At 47.0% G+C, this 27845-nt stretch overlaps 2 protein-coding genes across 2 annotated transcripts; both read left to right on the top strand.

Annotated features, from left to right (window-relative positions):
- Positions 1–263: 263 nt before the first annotated feature.
- LOC121548043 (Usher syndrome type-1G protein homolog) lies at positions 264–9776 on the top strand. The gene is made up of 5 exons (XM_041859444.2): positions 264–580; positions 4949–5174; positions 6114–6341; positions 6618–6779; positions 6968–9776. Exons 1-5 carry the CDS (start codon positions 387–389, stop codon positions 7688–7690), a joined length of 1533 nt encoding a protein of 510 aa, XP_041715378.2. The 5' UTR covers positions 264–386; the 3' UTR covers positions 7691–9776.
- Positions 9777–12645: 2869 nt separating this feature from the next.
- LOC121547876 (fatty acid desaturase 6-like) lies at positions 12646–21336 on the top strand. Its single transcript, XM_041859301.2, has 6 exons — positions 12646–13340; positions 14584–14750; positions 14834–15014; positions 19431–19618; positions 20569–20748; positions 21152–21336. Exons 1-6 carry the CDS (start codon positions 12998–13000, stop codon positions 21299–21301), a joined length of 1209 nt encoding a protein of 402 aa, XP_041715235.2. The 5' UTR covers positions 12646–12997; the 3' UTR covers positions 21302–21336.
- Positions 21337–27845: the final 6509 nt, after the last annotated feature.

Genomic DNA, 27845 nt, shown 5'->3' with positions numbered 1-27845 from the left:
CTAACATTACTAATTGATAGAGTAAAATTAGCGTGGCCTAATTTTAATTGTTAGGCTACTATTCAGAACTGAATTGAATACTGTTAATGGATAAAAATGCATTCACAATTCATTATGCTAACTAAGGTTAAAACTAAAACAAATGATTACAGTGAGATCTCGATGACCTGCACAGGTCTAAGGCGTGTCAACTTCTCTGAACCCCTCCCTGTTCGACAACCGCCTCGTGTGTGTCCCTGGCAACCGCTCTGGCTTCTCTCCGTAGTCCCTGCCTCCTTCCCGAGGGAAGCAACGACCTGCGACCCAACAGAACACCGCGCGTCTTGGACACACTTGCCCCTTCGAAGGGCAAGCTCTTCGCGCACCTAGATGCCAAATAACCGACCATGAGCCAGGCTATCGGAGCCGTTGGCACTATGAACGACAAGTACCACCGGGCAGCCCGGGATGGCTACCTGGACCTGCTCAGAGAGGCCACTCGGAAGCAGCTCAACGCGCCCGATGAAGACGGAATGACACCGACGTTATGGGCTGCGTACCACGGCAACCTTGACGCGCTCCGGCTCATTGTGGGAAGAGGGTAAGTGTCGTTAAGTTTCCTTAGCAGCCGATAGAGCCGATAGCTTCTCTCGCAAGGCAGTAACAAGGCAACTAACTTAAAATGCAGCGCAGGTATTGCAGGTATTGGCCTACCTGTTGAAGTATCAACAAACAGGTGTGGAGGTGCATTGCTCAGAGGCAAGTTGGCAATTTGTTGTGTGCGGTATCTTCTCACTTCCTTCCGTCTGAAAAGGCAGAGTCAGAGCCATATATAGCCTAGACCAGAGACATACAATTATTATCTATATTATTATCTATATGTTTATATATATTTACGTATGGATGGTCCCAGGAATCGAACCCACTATCCTGGCATTGAGCTGCAGAAGATCACTAAAACCTCCAGTCAGCTGGTTAAAGCCCAGATTAATGTCTAGGAACAACATTTACATTCAAATGGCCACTTTAGTGCCAGCTCAGGATTTATGTCTACTAGTTTGACCCTCCTCACCCTGTTAATGTGATAGACAGCTCTCTGTGTCTCCATTTTAACAGCCTAATTACAGGCAAAGGTCACTGGCAGGAGGATGGCCTATTAACCAATACTCTCTCACACAACCATGCGGCGTGAATACTTATACTCCCATGCAAGCACGTGCACACACACACACGCACACACACATGTACGCACACACACACACCTCTATGGAAGTAGCGGTGGCAGTATTAGTATCGGGGTGTAGTGGAGCATGAATACAAGGTTGGTTCATCAATCATTACTAAATTAATCCCTCACATGTGGACCCCCATTCATTCACTGATGGTAGCTTTGATTATGAGTTGAATGTATCACAGGGCCTCCCATCCTAGGTAATAAATCCAGTTCAATTACATGAGATGCTGTTTTCATTCAGACCGACTTTTGAAAGGGCCCACTCCTCTACCACATTGTTAGCTAGCAGGTTACCACAGACTCCTGTCCTTGTGAGCTACAATAGCAGGCAGCTACAGCCAGATGACGGCTATAATCTTTGTTCCCCACACAAACCACTAGGTATACACCACCTAATCAGAAGGTCACAATACACCCGCAGCAGTCTAGCAATGGTGCCTTCTGACGGGAAACAAGAGAGACGCAGGATTTAGGAGTAAGGAGATATTATCGTTTGATAAGTCAGCTACTCTTTCAGCTACCAAAGCTCCTTTGTGCATGTGTACAGACAGTATAGGTAAAAAGCCCTCTCTTTTGTTGAAGGTTTAAGTACTGGACAAAGCAGGTGTGGATGGAAGGGCTACAATGTAGGGAGAGAGGACAGAGGAGGAGGGTAGGGAGAGAGGACAGAGGAGGAGGAGGAGGGTAGGGAGAGAGGACAGAGGAGGAGGGTAGGGAGAGAGGACAGAGGAGGAGGGGAGGGAGAGAGGACAGAGGAGGAGGGTAGGGAGAGAGGACAGAGGAGGAGAGGAGGGAGAGAGGACAGAGGAGGAGGGTAGGGTGAAGACTCTAGGGATATGTCAAGACCTTAGTGACAGGTTTATAAGGCATGATGGTAATTAAGTGTGGCGAGAGCAGTAGATATTGACGCCTGAGAGAAGCGGCAGTTACAGAGATGTAAAATAGATATTAACAGCGTAGATATGGGCTGTAGAGGAAAGGTCAAGGTGATGGATAAGACTAATAGGACAGACAGGTCCTCTAACGACACTCCCAGGGGCATTGATGCTGCACCACAGGCCCAGGCTGGTGGTAGCTGAGCTAAGGATGGACAGGACCAGAGCTGTGGTGGAGATCAGAGGGCATGCTAGAAGGTTAAAGCAGTTTGCATACTACTGTAACTTAGCAATGCTGATCTGCTCCTACCTCTTCTCTGCGTTATACAGGCCTCTTTCTATGTCTGATCTAGAAGGTACAAGGAAAAGAATGGAGCTGAACATATAGGTCCGGGTGGTTTTCCAGATCCAGATTATTAGACAAAATCTTGGACTAAAAAGCACTGAATGGAGATGCTCTGACTGGGGAACATATTTCAAAATATTTTCATCTCTTGGCTGTCCTGTTGATAGTCAGATCTCTTGGCTGTCCTGTTGAATGTCAGATCTCTTGGCTGTCCTGTTGAATGTCAGATCTCTTGGCTGTCCTGTTGATAGTCAGATCTCTTGGCTGTCCTGTTGAATGTCAGATCTCTTGGCTGTCCTGTTGATAGTCAGATCTCTTGGCTGTCCTGTTGATAGTCAGATCTCTTGGCTGTCCTGTTGATAGTCAGATCTCTTGGCTGTCCTGTTGATAGTCAGATCTCTTGGCTGTCCTGTTGATAGTCAGATCTCTTTGATGCACATTGATGATGATGACGATGCACATTTAACCTGTAAATGCACGAATGATCAAATGTGTTAGTATGTTCATCAAGGAGGGGTCAGAAAACGAATTATTAAGACAGAGTTCGACTACCTTATGTCAGGATCTGGGGTCGTATGTAGAGTTTCAGAGTAGGAGTGCTAATTCAGGATCAGTTTTGTATTTTCGATCATAATGAGTACGATTATATGGACTGGGGGGACCTGATACTAGATCAGTTTGTACAGACAGGCAAGAAGTAGAAATCAGAGTCAAGTGTAGAGCAGCCAGGGGCGCGTTCATCAGGACGCAACGTTTTTTTTTGGGGGGGGTAGATCAGCTTAATATTGCAGATGGATTGTAACTTCCATCAATGTAATTGTCTGCATCACTTCCAATCCCCCATATTTTTACATACACATACACATACATATACATATATATATATATACATATACATATATATACACACATACACACACCCACATACATACATACATACACATACATATCCTTTAAAAATATATATATATTCCCCTTTATTACTTTCCAACCCCGCCACCCTTTCCCTACTTGGGGTAAACTAGTGAACAACAATGCTTAGGCCTCTACTTCCAGCTTATACTTACTATCTACATTTTATGGACACAGTCAATTTTACAATAATTATATTTTGGTTGTTTTTTCTCCTGAACTTCTTCTACTCTCAACCACTCCGATCATTTTCATGATGTCCATCCGGTTTGCTTCTATATGCCATATCTTTCTAACTGTGTCCTTTCACAAAAGCTCCCAACCTACAACCCATATACTTATTATGGACACAGTATGCTTACATTATTAGTTATCTTGTTATTATTTGTTGTTAGTTGTTATTAGTCCCATCCTTCAATTCCATTCAACACCTCCCATATATCTTTTAACACCATCCATATAGGATTTCTATTTGCCATATATATTTCAACTGTACTGTGATGTCTTACAGGACGCAACGTTTTGGAACGTTCAGATAGAAATATGCTATTTAGAACAAACATGCCTCTCTCTGACATGTAGTATGAATCACAACTGCTCTATTCATGGCATTTCTATCTGCAACGTTCGACAACGTTTGGCAACTGAACATGGCACAGGTGTTGACCTTGTGGCGCTCTGGGGTCACGGCTTCTCTGGGTGTCTGTGAGAGAAAAGACTCTCAGTCCATGTGTTGAATAATACATGGTAACATCGCTGTAATTTTTCACCTGCACCTCCTCAATTATTAATTACACCACAGCCACACTGGGCCAGATGGGCGAGGGCAACACAGGAAGGGGAGGGGCTCTGACATGCAAAGCAGGAAGTGAAATATAATTGTCATCTCATGACATCCTTGTGTTGTGTAATGTTTACGTACTTTCGTGAAAAGACCACTCACTGTTTGAGGGTATATATTTCACTGTGTATTTATTTAAAGGTATAGTTTAAATTGCAGAGTCATGGTCTGTAGTCAGTAGAGTAGAAATGGTAGTCAGCGGTACCGTAGAACTGAAAACGACATGATGAGGTCACCCAATTGGGTCATCTTACTTCCTTAGTTTTAGTGTAATGTGAAAGAGGATATAGGCATAGCTAAGCAGAGGTGGGGTTGATTTAGTCTGTTCTGTAAACCTGTTGATTTAGTCTGTTCTGTAAACCTGATGATTTAGTCTGTTCTGTAAACCTGTTGATTTAGTCTGTTCTGTAAACCTGTTGATTTAGTCTGTTCTGTAAACCTGTTGATTTAGTCTGTTCTGTAAACCTGTTGATTTAGTCTGTTCTGTAAACCTGTTGATTTACAGAGTCATTATCAGGTGACAGAAGAATAGCACACCCTGTGTCACACACATACAGTAGGTGTACACACTATGGCTCAGTTTCCCCGGAACCAGATTAAGTCTATTCCTGGAAGGAAATCGAGCATGTTTTTTGTTGTTGTCCAGAAGTAGCAGTAATCTGGATCTAGGAAAGTATCTGTCAACCAGTTGTAATGGACGGCCTACGCTGCAGCAGGGGTAAAAGGCCTGAGGGAGTTTTATTATGTACTGTCTTTTTAAGAGGTGACCCTGACAAGTGTGATATCTGGGGCAACACGCCGCTCCACCTGGGCGCCGCCAACGGCCACCACAACTGCCTGTCCTTCCTGGTGTCGTTCGGCGCCAACGTGTGGTGCCTGGACAACGACTACCACACGCCCCTCGACATGGCCGCCACCAAGAGCCACATGGGCTGTGTCCGATACCTGGACTCCATCGCCGCCAAGCAGTCTGTCCTCAACCCCAAGGTGAGGTGTCAAGGAGCAATGACAAGGAACGGTCATCGGATCAATTTTGACCTGATCAAATGCATGAAGAGACTTTAGTGAGACTACTAAATTACCAATGATATGTAGGCTACGTGTGCCGTTTTTAAATGTATGTAGTTGTGTCCTTGAGCTGTTCTTGTCTATTAATGTTCTGTATTATGTATAATATGTATATATAATATGCCATTTAGCAGACGCTTTTATCCAAAGCGACTTACAGTCATGCGTGCATACATTATTTTTTTTTGTGTATGGGTGGTCCCGGGGATCGAACCCACTACCTTGGCGTTACAAGCGCCGTGCTCTACCAGCTGAGCTACAGAGGACCACGTCATGTCATGTTTCATGTTTTGTGTGGACCCCAGGAAGAGTAGCTGCTGCTTTTGCAACAGCTAATGGGGATCCTAATAAAATACAAATACCAATTTTATACCAGTAGGTTGTTAAAAATATATTTTAACAAAATATTTGTATCTATTTTAACAAAATATTTGTATCTGATTTATATTTCAGTTAATTGTTTAAATTATATTTTTTATACACTGAGTAAACCAAACATTCGGAACACCTTCCTAATATTGAGTTGCAAACTCAAACCGGTGCGCCTGGCACCAACTGCCATACCCCGTTCAAAGGCACTTCATGGCACACATTCACAATCCATTTGTCAAATGTCTCAAGGCTTAAAAATCCTTCTTTAAACAGTCTCCTCTCCTTCATCTACACTGATTGAAGTGGATTTAACAAGTGACATCAATAAGGGATCATAGCTTTCACCTGGATTCACCTGGTCAGTCTATGTCATGGAAAGATGTTCTTAATGTTTTATATACTCAGTTTTTAATTGTATAGCCTAAACTGCAATGGTGTATTTGTGACATTTAAATAGTGAATAAATAAATGTACCTCTCCTATAAGCTGGTGAGCAAGCTGAAAGACAGAGCGTTCCGCGCCGCAGAGAGGAGGATTAAGGACTGTGTGAAGATGCAGCAGAAACATCACCAGCGGCTGGAGAGGAAGTTCCTGAAGGAGAGCGTAGTGTCGGATAACTCCGACGCCATGAGTTTCTCTAGTTATAACAGCAGCACGCTAGGCCGCAAGCTTCCTCAGTTCAACACGGTCACTTCCAACATGCCATACTCACAGGTCAGAGGTCAAAAGCATTTCTTCCCTGCTACTTCACTGTCAATTTCTCATGGACGTGTTTCATATGATTTTGATAGTCAACGGCAGTTTGAGTAAATCATTTGATATTATTTTACGTTCCCAGATGAATAAGTTCATGAGTAAGCGCAGGTATTTTCAGCATTTGATCATTGTCCTTTTTCATGTGTCAAACTCTGTCTTGCTTTAGACATTTATTAAATGATCTGTTTAATGTCATCTCCTGAGTCCACGTTTCTATCTTTGCAATCTACATAGGCCACTCTACACTCCACAGCCAAGGGTAGGACCAAGATTCAGAAAAAATTAGAGAAGAAGAAACAGGTGGACGGCACCTTCAAGATCTACGAGGATGGGAGGAAGAGTGTTCGCTCGCTGTCTGGCCTTCAGCTAGGTCAGGACGTCATGTTCCTCAAGCAGGTAACAAAGTAGCTAGGTGGAGACAACAGAGGTTCTGACTAACGGAAAATCAACTTTATATTAAAATAAACGCACTCTATACTTCCAAACATTAAATAGAGAACCCATTACATTTCCCACAGGCTTAGTGCTGAAACCTGGGTTCTCTCCATTAAAATGGGTTCTCTTCATTGATGTTCCTTCAACAGGGCACCTACGCCAACTCCAAGGACTGCTCGCGCCTCAACATCCGGGACATGTTCCCTCACCACGGCAACAACCACGATCACCATGACAACGACCACTACGATGATGACGATGACCGTGCCGACACCATCTCCCACATCTCCCGTGCCATCAGTGACCCAGGTCTCCACGAGGCCGCCTACTCCGAGATCAGCGCTGACTCGGGCCGCGACTCCCTCTTCACCCGGCCCGGTCTTGGAACCATGGTGTTCCGACGGAACTACGTCTCCGGCGGTCTCTTCGGCATCGGAGCCCGGGACGAGGGTTCCGTGGCAGGCTCCGAGCCGGTGGGGCGTGCCCCTAACGTCCGCCTCCGCGGCCGTCTCCCACGGCGCCAGCCCAGCCTGGACGATGCAATAGAGATAGACAGCATCGGCAGCGCCCTGAGCCTCCAGGAGAGGAACCTGCAGGAGCTGCCCTGGGAGGAGGCTGACGTGGGCCTGGACGAGGAGCTGGAGCCTGAGAGCGGACCCCTGGAGACCTTCCTGGCCTCCCAGAGCCTAGGGGAGTTCATGCCCATCTTCAGGAGGGAGAAGATTGACCTGGAAGCCCTGCTGCTCTGCTCAGACCAGGACCTGACCTCCATACACATCCCCCTGGGACCCAGGAAGAAGCTGCTAGAGGCCTGTAAGAGACGACTGAACACCCTGGACGAACCAGAGAGCATCAAAGACACTGAGCTCTGAAGGTCAGTATTACTGTATAAATTACTATATTAAGTCTATGACAGGCAAAGCACGTTACTTTGGCTCAAACAGCAGAAGGAATCAAGGACACTGAGCAAGGACACTGAGATGGTCAGTACAACAGACTTCCTTCCTATGTGTTTGTAGCTGATAGATAAATAGGGCCATCTAGTGGAGCTGTATAGTAAAACACCTGTGATTGAAATACATGTTGACTATTAGTAAAATTTATTTCCTCGATATGAAAAGTCAATTTCTAGAACAGAGATCATACTGTATGTATGTTGTTTTGTTAATCCACAGAGAGATGACATGGTGACATCTGGATACGGTACTGTTATTCAAGATGACACACATAGCTGTGGTCCTGCCTGACTATCAGCTCTAGTCCATGGAGAGCTGTGGTCCAGTCTGACTATCAGCTCTAGTCCATGGACAGCTGTGGTCCTGCCTGACTATCAGCTCTAGTCCATGGACAGCTGTGGTCCTGCCTGACTATCAGCTCTAGTCCATGGAGAGCTGTGGTCCTGTCTGACTATCAGCTCTAGTCCATGGAGAGCTGTGGTCCTGTCTGACTATTAGCTCTAGTCCATGGACAGCTGTGGTCCTGTCTGACTATCAGCTCTAGTCCATGGACAGCTGTGGTCCTGTCTGACTATCAGCTCTAGTCCATGGAGAGCTGTGGTCCTGTCTGACTATCAGCTCTAGTCCATGGACAGCTGTGGTCCTGTCTGACTATCAGCTCTAGTCCATGGACAGCTGTGGTCCTGCCTGACTATCAGCTCTAGTCCATGGAGAGCTGTGGTCCTGTCTGACTATCAGCTCTAGTCCATGGAGAGCTGTGGTCCTGTCTGACTATCAGCTCTAGTCCATGGACAGCTGTGGTCCTGCCTGACTATCAGCTCTAGTCCATGGACAGCTGTGGTCCTGTCTGACTATCAGCTCTAGTCCATGGAGAGCTGTGGTCCTGTCTGACTATCAGCTCTAGTCCATGGAGAGCTGTGGTCCTGTCTGACTATCAGCTCTAGTCCATGGAGAGCTGTGGTCCTGTCTGACTATCAGCTCTAGTCCATGGAGAGCTGTGGTCCTGCCTGACTATCAGCTCTAGTCCATGGAGAGCTGTGGTCCTGTCTGACTATCAGCTCTAGTCCATGGAGAGCTGTGGTCCTGTCTGACTATCTGCTCTAGTCCATGGAGTCCTGAGATTAGGATTATCCACACAGAGCTGTGTGCCTGCCTGACTAATGCCTCTACCCAGGGACAGCGCTCCCTGCCTGGGGACACAGAGAACATTACACTGGGTCTGGTTGAGTCCCTAGGGTCCTGGTGCCGTGCATGAGAGGACGTCTTTAGTTACACACCACAATGTTCTGGCAGGGCCAGGTGTGCCGTGGGACAGGTGTGCCGTGGACCATGTGTGCGGTGGGACAGGTGTGCCGTGGGCCAGGTGTACGGTGGGCCAGGTGTGCCGTGGGCCAGGTGTACCGTGGGCCAGGTGTACCGTGGGCCAGGTGTACCGTGGGACGGTGCCCACTCACTCACTAACACTGGCACAGGACATTGTATTTAGGAATGATTCTCCCCACTCACAGATGCAGAAACACGCTCACATGTTGCCCATATGGAATACCGTCGTTCATTTGCAACTGAGCATTTGATCATGTTTTTGTCTATATATTTGTTGCTTACGTGTAAATGTTATTTATGTATTTATTATTTATTTATCGAACATGTTTTATTTATGGTTTATTACAGATATTACTGTACAGTTCTGTTACTTTAGTATGTATAATAGTGGTACTATAGTTAGCTCAGATGAAAAGCTGACCAAAGGAGTAAACCCTGTCTTATCCCTGTTACATATATGAGCTGTGTCCCAAATGTGCACCCTATTCCCAACATAGTGCACTACTTTTGGCAAGGGCCCATAAGGATCTGGTAAATAGTAGTGCGCTGTGTAAGGAATAGGGTACCATTTGGGACGTAGCCACGTTTCTTTTTAAGGACAGTTTGCGTTTTTTAATGAAGATACTGGAACGTGAGGTTATCAGTCAGTCAGTCAGTCTGTCTGTGTCTGCATCCCAAGTAGCACTCTATCCCCTATGTAGTGCATTACTTTTGCACAGGGCCCATAGGGCTCTGGTCAAATGTAGTGCACTATATAGGGAACAGGGTGCCATTTGGGACGCACTCTGTCTGTGCCAAGGTAAACGTTATCTCCGGTTGCTCCGGGCCTCCAGTTCGGGATATAGCGTTTCACAAGAGGTCTGCCTGTGGACTGATGGACTGAAGGACTGGTGGACTGGTGTGTATGACTGTGCATGAATGTGTTTGTATGTAACTTCAATGATTATGTATGCATAAATGTATGCACTCACTACTGTAAGTCGGATATGTGTGGATACAACCTTTGGAATACAACATAAGTCATGTTTGTATGTACTCTCACCCACAACAGTTATTAAACATGTTTATTACAATTAATGAAGTAACTTTTTTGACACTGATTGTTAATATCTTGGTCATTGCAACTGTAACTACTCTACAAAGATGATTCAGCTGGGTAGGTCTTCCTGCTGTCTCCGTCACCAGTGTTACAGTTTGATAACATGACTGACAGCTCCTGTTCTGATTAGAACAAGACAGAGTTGATGTAGCGGGAAGAATGGAGGTCTGTAGGATGGAGGTCTGTAGGATGGAGGTCTGTAGGATGGAGGTCTGTAGGATGGAGGTCTGTAGGATGGAGGTCTGTAGGATGGAGGTCTGTATGTCTGATAGGCTAGTGCTCTTATGTTCCCTGGGTCGTGTTCAATTAGAGAGAAAATATTTTATATTTTGTAATACCTGAACTTGTCCAATTAAAAACAGATATTTTAGTTTTCTGTTGCAAAACATTTTGCCACAGTGTGCCCAATTGAACACTACCCTGCACTCTGCTGAACAGTTTTAGTGGTTGTCCAGTTCACTCAGGATCTCTCCAGCCCTCCTATTCCCTTAAATCATTAAGAGCACTGCAGCCAATATGGCACCTGGCCAGCCCAGAACACTGGCCAACAGTCCATTAAAACACTCATCTTCTCATCTCTCTATCCCTCTCTCTCTCTCTCTCTCTCTCTCTCTCTCTCTCTCTCTCTCTCTCTCTCTCTCTCTCTCTCTCTCTCTCTCTCTCTCTCTCTCTCTCTCTCTCCCCCTCTCTCTCTCTCTCCCCCCTCTCTCTCTCCCCCCTCTCTCTCTCTCTCTCTCTCCCCCTCTCTCTCTCTCTCCCCCTCTCTCTCTCTCCCCCCTCTCTCTCTCTCTCTCTCTCTCTCTCTCTCTCACAGTGAGCACTAAGCAGTTGCTGCTAATCTTCTCCTCCTGCCTTAGCCCCCCTTTCCCCAACTCCTCCTCCTCCTTTCCCAGGCCCTCTGCCAAGGTTACAACAGGGATGGGAGAGGGAGGAGAGAAGAGAAGAGAAGAGAGGGGGAGGGGAAACCAGGACTGCAGGGGAGGAGCTTCGGTGAAGAGAGAGAGAGAGAAAGTGGGAAACAGCAGCAGAAGCAGCGGCAGGGTGTAGAGTTGTGTGTGTCCCTGCAGTATGCATGGCTTTGTGTGTGTATATCTAGTGTGTAGTGTGTGACACAGGGACCTGCCCCGGCTCACTCAACTCACACCCACAGGAGACACATGACGTCCCCAGAGCTGCTGCTGCTAACCATCCCAAGGCTGAGTATTAAACCAGGGACTGCACTACAGGAACAACCTGACAAGGACAGAGGAGAGGAGAGAGAGAACACAGCATCTAGGAGGAGGAGAGAGAGAGAGAACACAACATCTAGGAGGAGGAGAGAGAGAGAGAACACAACATCTAGGAGGAGGAGAGGAGAGAGAGAACACAGCATCTAGGAGGAGGAGAGAGAGAGAGAACACAGCATCTAGGAGGAGGAGAGAGAGAGAGAGAACACAGCATCTAGGAGGAGGAGAGAGAGAACACAGCATCTAGGAGGAGGAGAGAGAGAGAGAGAACACAGCATCTAGGAGGAGGAGAGAGAGAGAGAACACAACATCTAGGAGGAGGAGAGAGAGAGAGAACACAGCATCTAGGAGGAGGAGAGAGAGAGAACACAGCATCTAGGAGGAGGAGAGAGAGAGAGAACACAGCATCTAGGAGGAGGAGAGAGAGAGAACACAGCATCTAGGAGGAGGAGAGAGAGAGAACACAGCATCTAGGAGGAGGAGAGAGAGAGAACACAGCATCTAGGAGGAGGAGAGAGAGAGAGAACACAGCATCTAGGAGGAGGAGAGAGAGAGAGAGAGAGAGAGAGAACACAGCATCTAGGAGGAGGAGAGAGAGAGAACACAGCATCTAGAGGAGGAGGAGAGAGAGAGAGAGAGAGAGAGAGAGAGAGAGAGAGAACACAGCATCTAGGAGGAGGAGAGAGAGAGAACACAGCATCTAGGGAGGAGGAGAGAGAGAGAACACAGCATCTAGGAGGAGGAGAGAGAGAGAACACAGCATCTAGGAGGAGGAGAGAGAGAGAGAACACAGCATCTAGGAGGAGGAGAGAGAGAGAACACAGCATCTAGGAGGAGGAGAGAGAGAGAACACAGCATCTAGGAGGAGGAGAGAGAGAGAGAACACAGCATCTAGGAGGAGAGAGAGAGAGAGAACACAGCATCTAGGAGGAGGAGAGAGAGAGAACACAGCATCTAGGAGGAGGAGAGAGAGAGAGAACACAGCATCTAGGAGGAGGAGAGAGAGAGAACACAGCATCTAGGAGGAGGAGAGAGAGAGAGAACACAGCATCTAGGAGGAGGAGAGAGAGAGAACACAGCATCTAGGAGGAGGAGAGAGAGAGAACACAGCATCTAGGAGGAGGAGAGAGAGAGAACACAGCATCTAGGAGGAGGAGAGAGAGAGAACACAGCATCTAGGAGGAGGAGAGAGAGAACACAGCATCTAGGAGGAGGAGAGAGAGAGAGAGAGAGAGAACAGCGTGTTGGAGAAGAGGAGGGGAGGAGAAGGAGAGAGGAGAAGGGGAGTGCACACCACAGCTTGTAGGAGGAGAAAAGGAAGGTGAGAACTGTTGGAGTGGTTCTAAAGGGGTTGAACTTCTCAGAAGGGGCCTCCTGCCAAGTAAAACGTTGCACCCTGCCATGCTTACTTCAGTCCGGACCCTTTGTGTTCAGGGTACAATGTGCAGGCTGCTACTCTCCTCAGAGTCTGGCTGATGTCTATGAGTCCGTCCATACAGCCGCTGCACACACCGAGCACTGTCGCTTTTACTGTAGTTTGTTGTCGGTCAGGAGGGAGGCACAAAGGGAGCTGAAATGCAGAATGTTCCGGAGGAGTGGAGGGAAGAACAGAGCGTTGGAGGAGGAGGAGAGAATGATGTTAAACCCTGGGAGGGGAGAGAGGCCTTATTCCTAACAAACACTGGTAACTCCAAACAGGACATGGACAAGCGGAAAGAGACCGGGGTTAAGGAGAGGGGGAAGGAGAACGGAGAGATGATGAATGGAGGGGGGAAGGGGATGGAGGGGACGGATAAAGAATCGCTGATGATGGAGCTGACCCGTCTGGTTCAGAAGACAGTGAAGGAGAGTAGCTGGTGGGAGAGGAGAGGCATCGACATCACTATCCTGGCCCTCGCCTTTCTCCTGCTACCCCCAGGTAATCTATACACCTGTCTCACACAATTCATACACCGGTCTCACACACTTCATGCACCTGTCTCACACACTTCATACACCTGTCTCACACGCTTCATACACCTGTCTCACACACTTCATACACCTTCTCACACACTTTATAGCCTTTGTTATTATACAGTATATTTATATAGTGTAGGTTTACCACATTTAGTTCATCCTACCCCCAGGTAAGACATCTACCTGCACACCGCAATACATACACCTGTCTCACAGACTTTATAGTGGTCCTCTCTGCCTCAGTTGGTAGAGCATGGCACTTGCAATGCCTGGATCGTGGGTTTGATTGCCGCTGGATCCACCCATACGTAAAAATGTATGCACACGTGACTGTAAGTCGCTTTGGATAAAAGTATCTGCTAAATGGCTTATTATATTATATCATTTTTTAAAGGTAAATATAAAGCATAGTTTTACCACGTTCAGTTCACCATACCCCCAGGTAAGACACCTGTCTTACAACGGCAAAACTGCTTGAAATGACGTATTTTCAAACAATTTTGCTCACTGGGTTTTAACCTGGTTTTAACCAGATTGAACGATGGGTTCATTAGTGAGAGTAACATTTAGTCTGTTCCAACCAGGCTAACACGTTATAGTCCTTATAAAGGTACAAATAGGTTTGTATTTACCACATCCTGTGTGACATGCAGATTTGTTGTAAATACACAGGAAGAAGGGAAGTGAGAAATCCACTGTACTAAAACATGGAGGATTATGGCTGTAACTTAATCCCAGATTTCAGTCACCTGGCCAAACAAGGTTCTCCACGGGGGAAGGGTCAGGACCAGAAACTCATAGCACGTGCTTGATAGCAGAATAGAATGTTCGGGGAAGCTGTTCTAGAATGTGTTTCAGATGGCAGGAGTAGAGTGGAGTGGAACTGTGTTGCAAAATTGTCTATTGAGATCTGTCAAACTATCTTATGCTTATTTATGTAGCCTGGTCCCAGATCTGTTTGGCATGACAATGACCATAGCAGTTGGCAAGACATCCAAAAACGGATCTGGGACCAGGCTAATGCTAATGGCTAGATGTTTACCCGTTCTACATTCCATAATGTGGAATATTTGCATCTAGAACAAACTGTGTAAACTTTCCACCCTTTGTTTGACCCCGTTTCCTCCCCTCTCCTTCCCCATATCCCTCTCTCCTCATCTCTTTCTCTCCTCAACTACATCTCCCCTTCTCCATTTCTCCTCCAGCCTTTCTGCTGCTGGGCTCGTCCCAGGTCCTGGTGTTTGTCCTGGGCATGGTGCTTATGGGGGTGTCCCATGCTGTCATCACCATCAAGGGAACCCACCTGGCCAGCCACGGATCGCTGAGCGAGTCCCCTGCCTGGGCCGAGGTCTGGGCTGTGTTCTTCATAGAGGTAAGAGAGAGTGAGAGTGAGAGGGGTTGGGGGGGCATAACTGATGTAATTTCAGCTAGTAATTCAGCTGTCTGTCTGTCCAGGTGTGTGGGTCGTTCACAGCGAGGGCAGGTGTAACAGGCCACATTAAGATGCATCATGCCCACACCAACGTGATCGGCCTGGGTGACTCCAGCACATGGAAGATACCCTGTCTACCCCGGAGCGTCTACCTGTTCATTGCACCCCTGGCTGTACCCATCATCACTCCTCTGGTGGCACTAGGTGAGGCACAGACAGGGTCTGTGTGTGTGTGTGTGTGTGTGTGTGTGTGTGTGTGTGTGTGTGTGTGTGTGTTTCCAGGTGTAGCGTCTACCAGTGCACTATGTAAGATACATAATGCTTAGTCGCTGTTAGGTTGCTGTTGTGTTGAAACAGGGACATGTTGATACCTGTGTTAAGCTAATCATGTTTGAAAGGCTGACAGAATAACATGTTATTGTTTAGGCCCCTTATTATTTACATTGATATCTTCACTCCAGGCTGTGATGGTGGAACTGTCTCTCTCTGGTCCCTGTCCCTGTCTCTCTCTGGTCCCTGTCTCTGTCTCTCTCTGGTCCCTGTCCCTGTCTCTCTCTGGTCCCTGTCCCTGTCTCTCTCTGGTCCCTGTCTCTGTCTCTATCTGGTCCCTGTCCCTGTCTCTCTCTGGTCCCTGTCCCTGTCTCTCTCTGGTCCCTGTCCCTGTCTCTCTCTGGTCCCTGTCCCTGTCTCTATCTGGTCCCTGTCCCTGTCTCTCTCTGGTCCCTGTCCCTGTCTCTCTCTGGTCCCTGTCCCTGTCTCTATCTGGTCCCTGTCCCTGTCCCTGTCTCTCTCTGGTCCCTGTCTCTGGTCCCTGTCCCTGTCTCTCTCTGGTCCCTGTCCCTGTCTCTCTCTGGTCCCTGTCCCTGTCTCTATCTGGTCCCTGTCTCTGTCCCTGTCTCTCTCTGGTCCCTGTCCCTGTCTCTCTCTGGTCCCTGTCCCTGTCTCTATCTGGTCCCTGTCCCTGTCCCTGTCTCTCTCTGGTCCCTGTCCCTGTCTCTATCTGGTCCCTGTCCCTGTCTCTCTCTGGTCCCTGTCCCTGTCTCTCTCTGGTCCCTGTCCCTGTCTCTCTCTGGTCCCTGTCCCTGTCTCTCTCTGGTCCCTGTCCCTGTCTCTCTCTGGTCCCTGTCCCTGTCTCTCTCTGGTCCCTGTCCCTGTCTCTCTCTGGTCCCTGTCCCTGTCCCTGTCTCTCTCTGGTCCCTGTCCCTGTCTCTATCTGGTCCCTGTCCCTGTCCCTGTCTCTCTCTGGTCCCTGTCTCTGGTCCCTGTCCCTGTCTCTCTCTGGTCCCTGTCCCTGTCTCTCTCTGGTCCCTGTCCCTGTCTCTCTCTGGTCCCTGTCCCTGTCTCTCTCTGGTCCCTGTCCCTGTCTCTCTCTGGTCCCTGTCCCTGTCTCTCTCTGGTCCCTGTCTCTGTCTCTGGTCCCTGTCCCTGTCTCTCTCTGGTCCCTGTCCCTGTCTCTCTCTGGTCCCTGTCTCTGTCTCTCTCTGGTCCCTGTCCCTGTCTCTCTCTGGTCCCTGTCCCTGTCTCTCTCTGGTCTCTGTCCCTGTCTCTCTCTGGTCCCTGTCCCTGTCCCTGTCTCTCTCTGGTCCCTGTCCCTGTCTCTCTCTGGTCCCTGTCCCTGTCTCTCTCTGGTCCCTGTCCCTGTCTCTCTCTGGTCCCTGTCTGTCTCTCTCTGGTCCCTGTCCCTGTCTCTCTCTGGTCCCTGTCTCTGTCTCTGGTCCCTGTCCCTGTCTCTCTCTGGTCCCTGTCCCTGTCTCTCTCTGGTCCCTGTCTCTGTCTCTCTCTGGTCCCTGTCCCTGTCTCTCTCTGGTCCCTGTCTCTGTCTCTGGTCCCTGTCCCTGTCTCTCTCTGGTCCCTGTCCCTGTCTCTCTCTGGTCCCTGTCTCTGTCTCTGGTCCCTGTCCCTGTCTCTATCTGGTCCCTGTCCCTGTCTCTGTCCCTGTCCCTGTCTCTCTCTGGTCCCTGTCCCTGTCTCTCTCTGGTCCCTGTCTCTGTCCCTGTCTCTCTCTGGTCCCTGTCCCTGTCTCTCTCTGGTCCCTGTCTCTGTCTCTCTCTGGTCCCTGTCCCTGTCTCTCTCTGGTCCCTGTCTCTGTCTCTGGTCCCTGTCCCTGTCTCTCTCTGGTCCCTGTCCCTGTCTCTCTCTGGTCCCTGTCTCTGTCTATCTTTGGTCCCTGTCCCTGTCTCTCTATGGTCCCTGTCTCTGTCTCTGGTCCCTGTCCCTGTCTCTCTCTGGTCCCTGTCCCTGTCTCTCTCTGGTCCCTGTCCCTGTCTCTCTCTGGTCCCTGTCTCTGTCTCTCTCTGGTCCCTGTCCCTGTCTCTCTCTGGTCCCTGTCCCTGTCTCTCTCTGGTCTCTGTCCCTGTCTCTCTCTGGTCCCTGTCCCTGTCCCTGTCTCTCTCTGGTCCCTGTCCCTGTCTCTCTCTGGTCCCTGTCTCTGTCTCTGGTCCCTGTCCCTGTCTCTATCTGGTCCCTGTCCCTGTCTCTGTCCCTGTCCCTGTCTCTCTCTGGTCCCTGTCTCTGTCCTTGTCTCTCTCTGGTCCCTGTCCCTGTCCCTGTCTCTATCTGGTCCCTGTCCCTGTCTCTGTCCCTGTCCCTGTCTCTCTCTGGTCCCTGTCTCTGTCCCTGTCTCTCTCTGGTCCCTGTCCCTGTCCCTGTCTCTCTCTGGTCTCTGTCTCTGTCCCTGTCTCTCTCTGGTCCCTGTCCCTGTCCCTGTCTCTCTCTGGTCCCTGTCCCTGTCTCTGTGTCTCTGCCCCTGTACCTGCCTCTACCTGTCTCTGTCCCCTGACACTGTCCCTGTCTCTGTGTCTCTGTCCCTGCCTCTTTACCTGTCTCTGTCTCTGTCCCTGTCTCTGTCCCCGTCCCTGTCTCTGTCTCTGTCCCTATCTCTGTCTCTGTCCCTGTCTCTGTCCTTATCTTTGCTCCTGTCTCTGTCCCCGTCCCTGTCTCTGTCCCTATCTCTGTCTCTGTCCCTGTCTCTGTCCTTATCTTTGTTCCTGTCCCTGTCTCTGTCCTTGTCCTCTCTGTACCTGTCTCTGTCCTTGTCTATGTCCCTGTCTTTGTTCCTGTCTCTGTCTCTGTCCCTGCCTCTTTACCTGTCTCTGTCCCTGCCTCTTTACCTGTCTCTGTCCCTGCCTCTTTACCTGTCTCTGTCCCTGCCTCTTTACCTGTCTCTGTCCCTGCCTCTTTACCTGTCTCTGTCCCTGTCTCTGTCCCTGCCTCTTTACCTGTCTCTGTCCCTGCCTCTTTACCTGTCTCTGTCCCTGTCTCTGTCCCTGCCTCTTTACCTGTCTCTGTCCCTGCCTCTTTACCTGTCTCTGTCCCTGCCTCTTTACCTGTCTCTGTCCCTGTCCCTGCCTCTTTACCTGTCTCTGTCCCTGCCTCTTTACCTGTCTCTGTACCTGCCTCTTTACCTGTCTCTGTCCCTGTCCCTGCCTCTTTACCTGTCTCTGTCTCTGTCTTTGTCCTTATCTCTGTCCCTGTCCCTGCCTCTTTACCTGTCTCTGTCCCTGCCTCTTTACCTGTCTCTGTCCCTGTCTCTGTCCCTGCCTCTTTACCTGTCTCTGTCCCTGCCTCTTTACCTGTCTCTGTCCCTGTCTCTGTCCCTGCCTCTTTACCTGTCTCTGTCCCTGCCTCTTTACCTGTCTCTGTCCCTGCCTCTTTACCTGTCCCTGTCCCTGCCTCTTTACCTGTCTCTGTCCCTGCCTCTTTACCTGTCTCTGTCCCTGCCTCTTTACCTGTCTCTGTCCCTGTCCCTGCCTCTTTACCTGTCTCTGTCTCTGTCTTTGTCCTTATCTCTGTCCCTGTCCCTGTCTCTGTTATGTGACTGTATCTGACTGTGTGTTGTAACTGATTGTGTGTATCCCTGACTATGACTGTTTCTAACTGTGTTGTCCCCAGGCGCGTTCGAGTGGATCCCTTTTGTCAATTTACCATAATGCAACATACCTTTCAAAGTGTGTTACATTATGGGGAGAAAGACTCTCAGAGTTGGGCCTACATATCGACTGCATGAACTTTACAAAAATCATGTGATCAAAGGTCATGAAGTTTTGACTGCAAGTTTCTGCAGTTGCTCTTCCCCAACTTCATCCTGCAGCCATCGTCTGCATTGTGGGAGGCTCTATTGTCAACCAATCATTAGGCAGTTTTTTAAAATCCATACGAACTTGACCAAAGACATGACTGAAACAGGAACCGACTTTGCCGCGTCTCATGTATACAGTGGATATAAAAACAAATGCATGTGATATTTGAGGCTCTCTCTCACACCAATTGATTGTACAATGTACACGCATATAGTTTGTGAGTGTGTGATATGGGGGTTGGAGACATGTTTAATTTAGACATTATAAAGAAACACTCTTCTAAACAACACTGCCATGTTGCACTGAGCCTTGCAGTTGGGCTCCACAGTGGCGCAGCGGTCTAAGGCACTGCATCTCAGTGCTAGAGGCGTCACTACAGACCCCCTGGTTCGATTCCAGGCTGCCTAGTTAAATAAAGGTTAAATAAAATTACAAAAACAACTGTCGCAGATGCACCTCCCCCCCGACTACACTCCTTAACCTGTCTACGGTCGGTTGCTTTCGCCTTACCACTCAAAACACTTCCTGTCTGTGTGTGTAGGTCAGCTGAAGGACCACTCGGTGAGCCAGGCCCTGAGGACAGTCCTGATGGTGTTCCTGGGGTTTTACTCTCAGTACTGGCTACTGATCCATGTCTCTGGGTTCCAGGGTCCATACAGCAGCCTCCTCTGCATGCTGCTCTGCAGGGCCATGTTCTCCATACCCTACATACACGTTAATGTCTTCCAGGTGAGCACACACACACACACACACACACTTGACTAAATATAACATCAACGTTAGTAATAAATGGGTAGTTGGTGATTTGGACATTATTTTGGGTTGAGTAGTATTTGGGTCAAAGTGTTAAATCAGTCTTTTCGTAGAGAAAGCTCAGCCCCTCACGCTTCACAATGCAGCATTGTGTCCTCACAGCTTCTACCGGGAATTCTAACATTTCAGGCAGTTCAAGGGCTACAGAAGAATAAAAACTATTCATGCATGATTTTCCCAGACGGAGCCTTTCGTTTCCAGTCTATTGTTGTTAACGAGTACAAAAGGTTTTGAAGTGGGATTTAAAATGAAACAGCGGTTATTGATGTAGCTAAAACCCACGGGTAGAGGTGGGGAGGGAACTCTCGTGTCAAAAGTAGTGCACTATAATGGAAATACCGTGCAATTTGGGATGCAGCCCTTACGTTCTTCAGGGTGGAGTAGTGAATGTGAAGGAGAAACCTTTTCCCCTATAGTATGTTGTTGTTCTGTTTGTGTTGTTGTTTCCGTCCACGCCCGGTACTCCCAACTGTGGCTGTCCCTCCCTGGCCCTGTACTGTTGACACCATTGCAGAGGTATGGAACTCAATGGTGGGCCCATAGAGATGAATAATATAATGTCTATGGGTAGACCTCCAGCAGCCTGATCACGCTGGACTCTGCATCCCATCTTTCTACTATATTGTGAATGTGTCCAGGGCAGCAACAACATGGCAACAGTTTCTCTCTGGGTATCTTCCCCTTAACTGAATCAGCAGGGGTTCACACACACACACACACACACACACACACACACACACACACACTCACACACACTCACACACACACACACACACACACACACACACACACACACACACACACACACACACACACACACCCTGAGCACGTCTTTCCATTAAACCGTCCTCTCCTGTTCCATACAGCACATCGGCCTGTCTATGTTCTCCCCGACCCGACGGCCCAAGAGGATTTACCAGATGACCCACGGGGTTCTGAACCTGCCTCGGAACCCCCTGCTGGACTGGATCTTCGGACACTCCCTCATCAACTGTCACGTGGAACACCACCTGTTCCCCTTCCTCTCCGACCACATGTGTCTCAAGGTACAACGAGTGTGTCCCAAATGGCACCCTATTCCCATAGGGCTCTGGTCAAAAGTAGTGCACTATATAGGGAATAGGATACCATGGGACACAGACTGTCAAATACGTGTGGGAAGGTCAGGGTTGGGGCCAAATCCATTTCACATTACTAATTGAAAAGCTATGAGGAATTGACTGAATTGAAATGGAATTGACCCCAACCTTGCTTACAGTGCAATAACAGTACATCTGTCAAATATAAGTTCATCAAAGAAGCTTCTTTCAAGAAAATTACATTCACTTTCACCTCTAAACTATGTGGAACTGCTGATTGTAAAAATGGCTTGATAAAATAAATGTGATTGATTGACCGATCGATCGATCGATACGAACCCTTTTCCTTTCCTCCCTCCTTTCCTCTCAGGTAAAGCCCATCGTGTCCCATTATCTAAAGGAGAAGGAGCTCCCATACCAGGAAGACAGATACCTCTCCCGTCTGCAGCTCTTCTTTCACAAGTACCAGGAGCTCATGGTGTTCGCCCCGCCCATCACCGAGCTGGTGGGGGTGCAATGATGGAGGGAGGAGGAGGAGGGAGGAACTGATGGTGTTCCCCGCCTTCATCATAGAGCTGGTGGGGTGGGGGAGCAATAATGGAGGGAGGAGGAGGGAGGGAGGGAGGGAGAGAGGGAGGGAGAGAGAGAGGGCGGAGGTGGAGGATGACATGTAGGTCAGGAAACAAGGACTATACCGACTAACTAACCCATGCTGCTGTGTGCTGTCACTGGATTAAGAGATCGCTACCACTGTCCTACAGTGGCTTGCAAAAGTATTCACCCCCCTTGGCATTTTTCCTATTTTGTTGCCTTACAACCTAGAATTTAAATGGATTTTAGGGGGGGTTGTATCATTTGATTTACACAACATGCCTACCACTTTGAAGATGCAAAATATGTTTAATTGTGAAACAAACAAGAAATAAGACAAAAAAACAGAAAACTTGAGCGTGCATAACTATTCACCCCCCCAAAGTCAATACTTTGTAGAGCCACCTTTTGCAGCAATTACAGCTGCAAGTCTCTTGGGGTATGCCTTTATAAGCTTGGCACATCTAGCCACTGGGATTTTTGCCCATTCTTCAAGGCAAAACTGCTCCAGCTCCTTCAAATTGGATGGGTTCCGCTGGTGTACAGCAATCTTTAAGTCATACCACAGATTCTCAATTGGATTGAGGTCTGGGCTTTGACTAGGCCATTCCAAGACATTTAAATGTTTCCCCTTAAACCACTCAAGTGTTGCTTTAGCAGTATGCTTAGGGTCATTGTCCTGCTGGAAGGTGAACCTCCGTCCCAGTCTCAAATCTCTGGAAGACTGAAACAGGTTTCCCTCAAGAATTTCCCTGTATTTAGCGCCATCCATCATTCCTTCAATTCTGACCAGTTTCCCAGTCCCTGCCGATGAAAAACATCCCCACAGCATGATGCTGCCTCCACCATGCTTCACTGTGGGGATGGTGTTCTCTGGGTGATGAGAGGTGTTGGGTTTGCGCCAGATATAGCGTTTTCCTTGATGGCCAAAAAGCTCAATTTTAGTCTCATCTGACCAGAGTACCTTCTTCCATATGTTTGGGGAGTTTCCCACATGCCTTTTGGTGAACACCAAACGTGTTTGCTTATTCTTTTCTTTAAGCAATGGCTTTTTTCTGGCCACTCTTCCGTAAAGCCCTGCTCTGTGGAGTGTACGGCTTAAAGTGGTCCTATGGACAGATACTCCAATCTCCGCTGTGGAGCTTTGCAGCTCCTTCAGGGTTCTCTTTGGTTTCTTTGTTGCCTCTCTGATTAATGCCCTCCTTGCCTGGTCCGTGAGTTTTGGTGGGCAGCACTCTCTTGGCAGGTTTGTTGTGGTGCCATATTCTTTCAATTTTTAAATAATGGATTTAATGGTGCTCTGTGGGATGTTCAAAGTTTCTGATATTTTTTATAACCCAACCCTGATCTGTACTTCTCCACAACTTTGACCCTGACCTGTTTGGAGAGCTCCTTGGTCTTCATGGTGGCGCTTGCTTGGTGGTGCCCCTTGCTTAGTGGTGTTGCAGACTCTGGGGTCTTTCAGAACAGGTGTATATATACTGAGATCATGTGACACTTAGATTACACACAGGTGGACTTTATTTAACTAATTATGTGACTTCTGAAGGTAATTGGTTGCACCAGATCTTATTTAGGGGCTTCATAGCAAAGGGGGTGAATACATATGCACGCACCACATTTATTTTTTATTTTTTTTATTTTTTTTGAATTTCTTGAAACAAGTTATTTTTTTCATTTCACTTCACCAATTTGGACTATTTTGTGTATGTCCATTACATGAAATCCAAAGAAAAATCCATTTAAATTACAGGTTGTAAAGCAACAAAATAGGAAAAACGCCAAGGGGGTTGAATACGTTTGCAAGACACTGTATCTATGAGGATCATTAAGAGCACAAGCTCCAACTAACTGTCATTAATCAATTATTACTATGGGAAAACTATTAAATGACATTGTCCATTGTCCATTTGTCTTCACAATCTAAGACTATAACATGATAGCTACCAATGATCTCTACTCAAGACAATGTGTGTACTTAAGGCATGTTATGGTATATACACTACTGTTCAAAAGTTTGGGGTCACTTAGAAATGTCCTTGTTTTCGAAAGAAAAGCAATTTTTTTGTCCATTAAAATAACATCAAATTGATCAGAAATACAGTGTAGACGTTGTTAATGTTGTAAATGGCTATTGTAGCTGGAAACGGCTGATTTTTAATGGAATATCTACATAGGCGTACAGAGGCCCATTTTCAGCAACCATCAGTCCTGTGTTCCAATGGCACGTTGTGTTTGCTAATCTAAGTTTATCATTTTAAAAGGCTAATTGATCATTAGAAAACCCTTTTGCAATTATGTTAGCACAGCTGAAAAATGTTGTGTACTACTCCCTTCACAGAACAGTGCAAAGTGGCTCTAACCAGAATTGAAAGAGGAGCGGGAGGCCCCAGTGCACAACTGAGCAAGAGGACAAATACATTAGAGTGTCTAGTTTGAGAAACAGACGCCTCACAGGTCCTCAGCTGGCAGCTTAATTAAATAGTACCCGCAAAACACCAGTCTCAACGTCAACAGTGAAGAGGCGACTCCGGGATGCTTACCTTCTAGGTAGAGTTGCAAAGAAAAAGCCATATCTCAGACTGGCCAATAAAAAGGAGGAGTGCTTGATGCCATCTGTCAAGCATGGTGGAGGCAATGTGATGGTCTGGGGGTGCTTTGGTGGTGGTAAAGTGGGAGATTTGTACAGGGTAAAAGGGATCTTGAAGAAGGAAGGCAATCACTCCATTTTGCAACGCCATGCCATACCCTGTGGACGGCACTTGATTGGAGCCAATTTCCTCCTACAACAGGACAATGACCCAAAGCACAGCTCCAAACTATGCAAGAACTATTTAGGGAAGAAGCAGTCAGCTGGTATTCTGTCTATAATGGAGTGGCCAGCACAGTCACCGGATCTCAACCCTATTGAGCTGTTGTGGGAGCAGCTTGACCGTATGGTACGTAAGAAGTGCCCATCAAGCCAATCCAACTTGTGGGAGGTGCTTCCAGAAGCATGGGGTGAAATCTCTTCAGATTACCTCAACAAATTGACAACTAGAATGCCAAAGGTCTGCAAGGCTGTAATTGCTAAAATGGAGGATTCTTTGACAAAAGCAAAGTTTGAAGGACACAATTATTATTTCAATTAAAAATCATTATTTCTAACCTTGTCAATGACTACATTTCCTATGCATTTTGCTATGTTTCCTATTCAAACTCATTTCATGTATGTTTTCATGGAAAACAAGGACATTTCTAAGTGACACCAAACTTTTGAACGGTAGTGTACATATTTTCATAAACTGACCTGTATTGTTCTGTAATGTGATGTCGTGACGTGACTTTAACATTCATCTGAAGACTTATCTCTAATTAACATATTATAACTAACTATGTTTAATTTTAATTAAATCATGTAACAATTAACTCATTAGGATCTGGGGCACCACGAGAGCAGTTCATTAAAGAGTTACCACCTCCAGAATTAAACTCCAAAAGGTCTTTACCCATCACATCTATAAACAGTCAACTTATTAATCATAACCTTGTATCATATCGTCATTCTGAACAGTCGTAACCTCCTTGCATCTGCAAAAACCCGAGCCTTACTTATGATTCAGTACTACACAAATTAGTTTAATTATTTATTTACTAGCTAATTAAATGGGAACAGAGGATAAACATACACACTCTGCACCGGTTATTGACTGGAGAAAACAGGTCCCTAGCGGAATGACAACAACATGGCTGCTTGTTAAAAAGAAGAAATAGAGAGGGAGAGAGAGAGGGACAGAGACATAATACCTTGATACATTAAGAAACTACGCTCACCTACAGTACCCATATACTTTGCACACGAACCGCCGCCCGCTTTGAGTAAGAAATCATGAATGTATTTATGTGAAATGCCTTGGTTCGCCAGGAATCTCTCGGTGAACCGGACCGCCTTGGAAGGGGGGTGGGTCTTTTCACGGCACGCTTGTAAGTCTCTTATTGTCTGAAATGGTTCCAACAGTCTTCTACTGTTGTGTTTCTTTGTAGTTGTCCGGTCTCCGATAACTTGTCATTTAGTCCTGAACAGAACTACAGAATTGATTTTCCTTCCATTCGCTCTTGAAGTTGCTTCTTTGAAGATAGGCTAGCCAGCCGTATCGATGGTTCCCCAGTGGGGTGATGAGAGTAGCGTAATACGACAGTTTGAGAAGAGTAGCAGATGGTCCTACTTAAATTCACTTTCGAAGATACCTTACTTAGTTTATTTTCTTCACCTCGTGTTGAGATTTTCTGGTCTGATGTGTTTTTTCTTTAACCCATCATTAATACACTTTGGCCGAAAGGGGCGGTTCTGGCAGGCAGGCATGCATTCTGACCTCACTTTGGGCGGTGACTACTAACTGTGCAAAGTTATGAAAAACAATTATCTCTTATAACTTCTCAAATCACATCCCTCTTTTAACAAAAACATGTTCATCATTTTTCATATTACATGCACAACGCATAGTATGGCAATGTCAAATATGTAGTGGGTATACTTTCCAAGTTACAGTATTTCCTTTATGACATTTTTAATGACATCACAAAATAACAAAATGATATTAATGTTCTATAGATCGCCTCCGACCATTCCCCACGTTCTACGTTTGAAATATTGTTCCAGTTTTCTCTGTTGAACGTGTTAGAGTTTCAGCTGGAAAAAGTCTGTTGAAACAAAGACATTCCTTTGGTGAATCTTGAGGAGAGAGAGAGAGATCTTCTTCCCTTGAGAGGGGGTCTGATTGAAGTTATTCATCGCAAACCTGATCTGACCTATTTTGATTCTCGTGGACAGTCATGACAGTGATCTATCATAGGAATAAAAAAATAAAAAAAATAAACCTTTAACAATGTTAAACAGCTAATATCAATGTGATGTCATTGAAAATCCTTTTGATACCGGCTACAGATGTCTTTTTACTTTCATGGCATTATAGACAGTTTGGGTTTGATGATTACTCTGTCCAGAGCTGTGACTTGAATGAAATGGCACCTCATTATTTATGTAGTGCACTACTTTTGACCAAGGCTCATAGGGCTCTCGTCAAAATTAGTACACTATATGGAATAGGGTGCCATTTGGGACGCAACCTGAATGTGGCTTTAACTGACTGAGGAGATTAATCAGGGCAGGAGCGCATTTACCATAGACCGATGGTGTTGGTGTTGGTGTTTACCATAGACCGATGGTGTTGGTGTTTACCATAGACTGATGGTGTTGGTGTTTACCATAGACCGATGGTGTTGGTGTTTACCATAGACCGATGGTGTTGGTGTTGGTGTTTACCATAGACCGATGGTGTTGGTGTTTACCATATACCGATGGTGTTGGTGTTTACCATAGACCGATGGTGTTGGTGTTGGTGTTTACCATAGACCGATGGTGTTGGTGTTTACCATAGACCGTTGGTGTTGGTGTTTACCATAGACCGATGGTGTTGGTGTTTACCATAGACCGATGGTGTTGGTGTTTACCATAGACCGATGGTGTTGGTGTTTACCATAGACCGATGGTGTTGGTGTTGGTGTTTACCATAGACCGATGGTGTTGGTGTTTACCATAGACCGATGGTGTTGGTGTTTACCATAGACCGATGGTGTTGGTGTTTACCATAGACCGATGGTGTTGGTGTTTACCATAGACCGATGGTGTTGGTGTTGGTGTTTACCATAGACCGATGGTGTTGGTGTTTACCATAGACCGATGGTGTTGGTGTTTACCATAGACCGATGGTGTTGGTGTTTACCATAGACCGATGGTGTTGGTGTTTACCATATACCGATGGTGTTGGTGTTTACCATAGACCGATGGTGTTGGTGTTTACCATAGACCGATGGTGTTGGTGTTTACCATAGACCGATGGTGTTGGTGTTTACCATAGGCCGATGGTGTTGGTGTTTACCATAGACCGATGGTGTTGGTGTTTACCATAGGCCGATGGTGTTGGTGTTTACCATAGACCGATGGTGTTGGTGTTTACCATAGACCGATGGTGTTGGTGTTTACCATAGACCGATGGTGTTGGTGTTGGTGTTTACCATAGACCGATGGTGTTGGTGTTGGTGTTTACCATAGGCCGATGGTGTTGGTGTTGGTGTTTACCATAGACCGATGGTGTTGGTGTTGGTGTTTACCATAGACCGATGGTGTTGGTGTTGGTGTTTACCATAGACCGATGGTGTTGGTGTTGGTGTTTACCATAGACCGATGGTGTTGGTGTTTACCATAGACCGATGGTGTTGGTGTTTACCATAGACCGATGGTGTTGGTGTTTACCATAGGCCGATGGTGTTGGTGTTGGTGTTTACCATAGACCGAGTGGTGTTGGTGTTTACCATAGACCGATGGTGTTGGTGTTTACCATAGACCGATGGTGTTGGTGTTTACCATAGACCGATGGTGTTGGTGTTTACCATAGACCGATGGTGTTGGTGTTGGTGTTTACCATAGACCGATG

This window comes from Coregonus clupeaformis, chromosome 31, assembly GCF_020615455.1.
Source record: "Coregonus clupeaformis isolate EN_2021a chromosome 31, ASM2061545v1, whole genome shotgun sequence".
NCBI classification, from domain to species: Eukaryota; Metazoa; Chordata; class Actinopteri; order Salmoniformes; family Salmonidae; genus Coregonus; species Coregonus clupeaformis.
This window is presented reverse-complemented; position numbering and strand designations above follow the sequence as displayed.

Bases quoted from the DNA above. Each gene is read 5' to 3' on its own strand.
- LOC121547876 (XM_041859301.2), top strand. From the start codon at position 12,998: ATGCAGAATGTTCCGGAGGAGTGGAGGGAAGAACAGAGCGTTGGAGGA. The intron at 14,751-14,833 runs GTAAGAGAGAGT...CTGTCTGTCCAG, and splicing joins GGGCTGTGTTCTTCATAGAG to GTGTGTGGGTCGTTCACAGC. The intron at 20,749-21,151 runs GTACAACGAGTG...CTTTCCTCTCAG, and splicing joins CCGACCACATGTGTCTCAAG to GTAAAGCCCATCGTGTCCCA.
- LOC121548043 (XM_041859444.2), top strand. From the start codon at position 387: ATGAGCCAGGCTATCGGAGCCGTTGGCACTATGAACGACAAGTACCAC. The intron at 5,175-6,113 runs GTGAGGTGTCAA...CTCTCCTATAAG, and splicing joins AGTCTGTCCTCAACCCCAAG to CTGGTGAGCAAGCTGAAAGA. The intron at 6,780-6,967 runs GTAACAAAGTAG...TTCCTTCAACAG, and splicing joins ACGTCATGTTCCTCAAGCAG to GGCACCTACGCCAACTCCAA.